This window comes from Arachis ipaensis, chromosome B09, assembly GCF_000816755.2.
Source record: "Arachis ipaensis cultivar K30076 chromosome B09, Araip1.1, whole genome shotgun sequence".
NCBI classification, from domain to species: domain Eukaryota; kingdom Viridiplantae; phylum Streptophyta; class Magnoliopsida; order Fabales; family Fabaceae; genus Arachis; species Arachis ipaensis.
This window is the reverse complement of record NC_029793.2, coordinates 142559791-142566751: the sequence shown is the minus strand read 5'-3', so window position 1 is coordinate 142566751 and position 6961 is coordinate 142559791. Positions and strand designations below refer to the sequence as shown.

The window sequence follows — 6961 nt, the reverse complement described above, 5'->3', positions numbered from 1 at the left end:
GGATGGTATTGATGTGTCGACCAAACTTATAAGCACTTAGACCAAAGAAAAACGCATGGATTGTTTACTTACATGAATGACGAGGATGGACATTACTGCTATCTCAGTATCGTCATTGTCTTTCACTACTACCAATATTCTTCTTGAACTCTTCTTTAGAGTTTGTACCCTTTTAGTACAGCTCTTTTTTCTCATCTTTGATGGAGTCATTTCCTTCTCCTCAACTAGTACAGGATGATCCATCGGATGTTCTGTATAGACATTAATTTTGTTATCGTTCTTCATGTCTGCCTCATACATTTTAACTACGTCCATATCAACCCTTAGCAACCTCAACCCATTATCAAGCTCCTTCGCATTCCCAAGTTCTAGCCAGTAAAACTCAGCAATAGACGTATATCCAATATCCTTCAACAAATTAGATTTGAAAAAACCATTAAGGGTATCAACCTTAACCCTCTCTATCTCTGTTACTTCTCCACTAATATAAGTAACCTTTCCACATAACCCTCTCTCAAACCGTCTTCTATGATGAATGGACAGAATTATGTGGATGGTGGCCATCCCTGGAAGTAAAATTAAACAAAACAATAAAAAAACATTGTATGTAACTGCCTGCAGCCAACACAAACCCGCAACTAATTATTCTATCAATTCTCAAAGAAGTAAAATTAATCATAGGGTTTGATTAGGTAACAAGCTCTGTCTAACTAGTGACAACGACATATGAAATTAATCATTAGTGGCAACGACATACCTCTGTTCTTTGCTGTCGAAGAGGAAAGTCCTGGTATAAGGCTCTGCTCGCTAATCTATGGATGATTCCGTCTTTCTGGTGATCAATTGGGAGTGCTCCGATCGTCTTCTCCGACTTGGGAATAGAGCAACGGCGACGATGAACCTCTGCTAGGGCACGGTAAATTCTCCCGCGAAGTGTCGTTCTTTTTTCCAAACCCTTAGTGATAGACAACGTTCAAATCTACGTAAGATAAGGCTTTGGGGGGTTGGAGTGCCACGTAGGATCAGATTACTACAAACCAAGTACAGATTCAATGTAGAGCACTTTTGTCACACAGAGGACATCTATCACGAATACAAGTTTAGTTTCAAACTACTATAAATACAAATATCAGCGTTTTAATCTTTCATGAGTATAAATAGTCATTTATTCATTTCTCACATTTTTCCATTTTGATCTTTCTTGATGTAATGTCATTCGATATGCAAAAAATCGTCCTCACCACCTTTAATAGAATTACGAGCACAAGCACTATAAATGCTCGTAAATGATTAGAGCTAACGATTTTTTAATAGCCATTTAATTTTCTCGAATAATAACTATAATTTCCAGTAATATAACTCCTTAGTTTGGTTTTTCTCTTTTTCTTTTTTTCGGTGGAAATAGGTTGCAACATCTTAGAGCACCTACAATGCTTAATTTAAGTTTAGTTTAATTTAATTTTGAGTCTCAAAAAATAACGCATTAAAACCATATATCATAAAAATTAACTTAAAACTCAATGTGAAATTTGTCACTCTAATATTTAGTCTCATTTCAATTTAATGATACAATAATATTATAATGTTCATTTAATGGATTTAATGAATATATAAGTGATGACCTTTCTTTAAAATGACACATTCTCTCATATCTAATACAAATTTTAATTTTAAATTAGTTCAAGTACTATAAAAAGTAAAAAATATACCCGCATTGGAATTGCTCAGTTTTAATATTTTTAAGAACTTTATTGCAGCCGTTTGAGTTGTCCCTGGCTGAAATTATAATTAATAATACTCCTAAGAGATTCAAGAGTGAGGAAAAACATTTTTCACGCCCATTTATAAAATCCAAAAAATCAAAACAACGAAAATCTTTTATTCCTAAAACTAAGACAAGACAAATTTTTATATCAATAAAATTTTAAGTCTGATTTTAAACGAAATTGAAATTTCCCTTTATCAGTTTATCCTCCAAGTGTTTCTAACTAAAGCTTTGGTTGCATTTTCTAGCAAAGATAGCTGGACTGTTTCTCCAAGCACGAAGAATATTAAAATAATAACCATAGATGCCTTGAGGGAATGTATGATTTATATGGTACTACTTTTCACTCTGACATTTGGCTTTGAGGACGATCATACAGTTAGAGCCTTACAGTCATACATTCCACAAGCAACCAGGTGAGAATCGCCAGAAATGATATCAGGCTCACTGGCAATTGTTACAAGAACCATTACACTGGCTTATTTTACATGTAACGGTGAGTGATACCTCAGAGGAAAGCTTCCTCAGTAACTATCAATATCTGTCTCTGGCGTCCGGAGATAGTAACGGAGACAGTTCACCAGAACCTGCTCAAAATTAGAAAGAGATTGTTGGGTAATTGAGTTGGGCAAAATAACTAGGTATTATTAGTTCCTCTGCTTCCTTATATGTCACGGTCAATCTTTGATACATCTTTGGATTCATGTATCTGAATAAATATGTTACCTGATACATTGATCTAAAGATGCACAAGAAAGTGACAATAACAGATGAAAGAAAATGGAGAGAGTAAATAGCAAGCCAACTTATGTATAATCAATGCAATACTTAGGTGGACAAAGTAATGCCTAAGTTATGTTTGGGCTTTTATCAAGTCTCTCTAGTTCTTATGAACACGGAAGTTACCTGAGACATTGAACTGTTTAATGCAGCGCCACCATAACTGACATGAAATTTATCTTTAGCAATCAAGCCCTAAGACAAAAAGTAAGTCAGGTTAGGTCAGAGTAAATGAGATAGCAGAGAGATTCGGACAGACAGAAAGAGGAAGATACTTCTGTATCAATCTCAGCCGATTCAACATTGATGTTCACATCTGCGATGACTTTAATGATTTCAACGAGCAAGCCTGGCCTGTCTGCTGTCTCTATATACAGCAAGCTGATAAAATTTGAATTAAAAATGGATTAGATTTCAAGCACCTATTGCACTTTGGCTTACTAATTATGCATATTGTTTTGTGTCCAAACAATGAACATATCAAACAACTAGATCCACATATTTTAAAGTGCAAACCTCCTCTTGGGCCCATCTTGCTTAACATGTATATGAGTTGCAATATCAGCATTAAGCTGTGAAAAACAACAATAAATAAGTATATTTACAGGGCTAAGTATTACCATTGGAACCATAAAGGCATTGTAATGAACCAAGAATCTTTTGGTATAGAAGTCCAATATGTACCCAGCATAACAAAATTGAAGGATTAAAACTGAAGACAGAAAAACTCTACAAGTACTGTTGTCATGCAGGCAAAACCACTACATACCAGTATACCACCATATCCATTAAGCAGTTCAAATTTCTTTCAGTAATATTCTCCAACAATTAAAAACATGCCATAGTGGCCGTACCATCTTAAATGAGAGAAAGTGCAACATAGTTTATATTAGGTAAAAATAAATAGAGAACAGCATTCTAACTAAAAGGCTAACAAGGTGTGAATGATTAAATATAATGTCATGGAGTAGGGCACAAAAAATTCACTACAGCAGACACAAGTCTGAGCTACAAGAAATTAGGGAGCCCTTTCTTATATAGTTGCCACCTTGATGGTTTACGAAAAAAGGACAAGAGTACTATTCACCTTCTTCTCTGGAGCCTTTATGCCAAACACCTCACCCATGGCTAGTAATTGGCTCGACTCCTACACGAATTATATAGAGAAACTGAAATTGATAAAAACTAGAGGACAATGTCAAATAGAAACAAGAAATGCGTCTATAAATGCACAAAAGCTTCTCATATGTAAATACACCGTATAAAAACTTTCCAGGACGGTGACTATGAAGCATACTTACAGGATGATATTTCAACAAGTTGTTAATAATGGTCAGTCGAATTCTCTCTAACATATCAGGATCTTCAACTTTGCGGCCAGTGTCTCTGTGAGAATAGATGAACTAAACATGCTAAGACTAGAACGAGGCATTGAGAATACAAGTGTTATTTTTCAGGTATAAAGCATTACCAAAGAGAAAACCTACTAACTATTGCACCACAAAAAATATGTAATAAAGAAAAAACTTATGTTTGAGGTTCAAAATCAACTTACTCTAAATAAAATGCAACAGTTACTATAATTGTCTAATGGGGATAACTTCCAAAATTTGGCACACTAGCAGTGATGATAATGACTGAAATAACCCTACCAAGAAAACTATTAAGCAAAGATTCTTTTCTCGGTTTAATGTTTCCATTTTGCCACCAAAAATCATTTTAGAGAAAGAAAAAAAAAAAGCTATAAGTGCCAGATGAAAGAGACAAAAAGACTTACGCCTGAGTAATAAAAAACTTTGTTTGCTTCACTGGTCCCTCTGTGGAGACAGTTCCCTTTGAAACATCCAACCCCAAGTTTTTTAATGCTCTCATCTGCCTTGGTATAAGCAGAAATAAGTCAATTATTAGCAATACTTATATACTTATTAAATGATGCAGACACAGAAAATGAACTCAAAACTATAACAAAATCTGAAAGAATTGATGCCCTTTGATAACATGGCATAGAAAATCTGGTAGCTGAGCATCTCTTTTCAAACACTTCTCAGACAAGTTGTTCATTTCAACCATCAAACATTCTTGATAATTCGTTTTTTTTTTCCCTCTCTCTAAAAGTAAAATTTTACGTTGTAAGCCCCACAGTGACAGCAACATCACTGACTTATAAAGATTTGGAGGAGAAAAAATTACGTTGAACACAACCTTCCTCACTTACACTGACATGGCATGAGGGATATGTAAAGACTGACAACAGAGCGAAAGTAAGAGGAGTAATAAATCTTCTCTAACTCTAAAAAGCAACGCTCTCATACTTCAACAATATCTAACTAAGAATACACTAATACATTCAAATGGATTGCAAAGTTTTAGAGTTTGAGCACAAATAAATTTCAAAGAGCCATGTCACCGTGTCAATAAGGGCTCCAAGGCGATCACCAAAGCTAAGTTGCACTATTGTTGCTTCAGTATCCGAGTCTTGATCTATCATTACTATTGGCATAGGAACACTATCAAGATTGTCAGTGGATTTCTGCAGTAAGAATTAACCAATCAAATGTCAAAAGAATTACCTATATAAAAGCATGACAAAACTCAGAGGACTTGAGAAAAGAAAAAGTTTAAAAGTTAACAAAAGTCCAAATGCTTGACAAAAGCAATATTCAGTTGGGGCAGCCACTATATTTGACTGGCACAAACTCAATTGCATGGATAATTGGAAACATCATGTGCATAGAATACATAGTGGACATGTAAATTATACAGGAGTTAAAATGTGATGGCATTAGCTGTATTGTAGTGCAGTAGGAAATCAACCCAAGCAATAATCTTCATTTCAGCTAAATTTCAGAAGAGAAAAGAAACAAAATGCTGAAGACCTACATATCACATTCTCAATTATGTATAAAGCTTCCGAGAAAAATGATCATCATAATATTATGACCACAAAATGTCAACTGAATGAAGAGTTAATAACTGAAAACCACAGGAAAGATTCACATCCAGCAGTCAATCAAGCCAACCTAAGTTTTAACTTTATTCCACTTTAACATTGTTATGCGCGAGATGCATGGGCTAAATCATTGTCCTCAAGGATTCAAATAAAATTTTATAAAAGACAAGCCATCACTATCTTTAGTAGATACTAAAATCTTAAATACCCCCCAAGAAGAAGAAAAATATTACAAGAAAACACGAGTTAGAGTGCTTTGGTCCATAGTTTTTAAATATATATTAGGAAACTCAATTGTAAACCCTGCATAACAAAACCATGTGTATTACTCGCACTTCTAAACTTCATCACAATATAAAATAGTAGTCATGAACAGTATCGTCACAAGAAACACATCACTAACCAGTGAAGCTGAACTGACTGCATTAAAATCATATGCAGAAGCATATATAACATTCCTGCATAACATTGCAACAAGTAGTAAGAGACATAAAGGATGCTCAATTGAAATGAACAACCATTAGTAGTATCTATCAGAGTTCACAAACATGATTATTCAACTTAACTAACTACTTCAAATCTACCAAACGAACACTGATTAACAAAAATCACAACTATAATTTTATTAAACAAAAAATTCAAAACAAGTACAACTTCTTTCTAGTCGTTTCTCGTAAGATCAAGGATCATTTGTTTTCCATGCCTTAGTGAACATCACGATCATGTATCCGAAGCAGACTCAGAAAATAATAATTGGCCTAATAATTTCAGTATTGTAATTAAAAAAATAAATAAAGCGTTGAAAGCAAAGAGGAACAGTGTTCTTACTTATTGTTGTTCCTGGAGAGAGAGGGCGAGGTTGGGAAGCGGTGAAGAGGAACAGGAGAGATGGAAGAGTGAGAGAAGAAAGGAATGACCAGTGGATCAGAAGCCCTACCACCACCACCACCACCGTGTACGGCGAAGGAAGGAGCAGCAGCCAAAAATGTCTTTGTCATCGCCATAGCCATAGCTTCCTTGATCCACCGATCCAGAACCTTGCCTTGGACTTGGAGTGTGGCAGTAGCTGGGTTTGGACTTTGGTGTGAGCGAAAATATAAACAGAAGGAGGTAGGTTTATTATTCTTGATCATTTTTCAAAAATGTTTTTTTAATAAAATAAAATATATTTTAATAAAGATCTAATTTTTATGTAAATATAAAAAAATAGGCAGAATTAATCACGTATTATTATATCAATAAAAATAAAATATATTTATACCTATTATTTAAAAAAACACATGAAAATTCAATCTAATTATATAATCGAATAAAATTTTTATATTAAAAATTTAAATTAAGCTTAAGTTAACATAATAGTATTTTTTATTTAAAATAATTATAATAGATAAAGACTTTTTAATTTTATAATATAAAACTATATTATACATTTTAATTTTAAATGTATTTTTGTAAACTTTAAAAAT

General features: G+C 33.8%; 1 protein-coding gene across 1 annotated transcript; it reads right to left on the bottom strand.

The window, feature by feature from the left end:
- LOC107618057 (ACT domain-containing protein ACR12) lies at positions 1982-6604 on the bottom strand. Its single transcript, XM_016319983.2, has 10 exons — positions 6324-6604; positions 5899-5953; positions 4953-5075; positions 4323-4417; positions 3847-3931; positions 3633-3692; positions 3062-3117; positions 2821-2926; positions 2672-2740; positions 1982-2352 (listed from the first exon to the last, which is right to left on the bottom strand). Exons 1-10 carry the CDS (start codon positions 6503-6505, stop codon positions 2290-2292), a joined length of 894 nt encoding a protein of 297 aa, XP_016175469.1. The 5' UTR covers positions 6506-6604; the 3' UTR covers positions 1982-2289.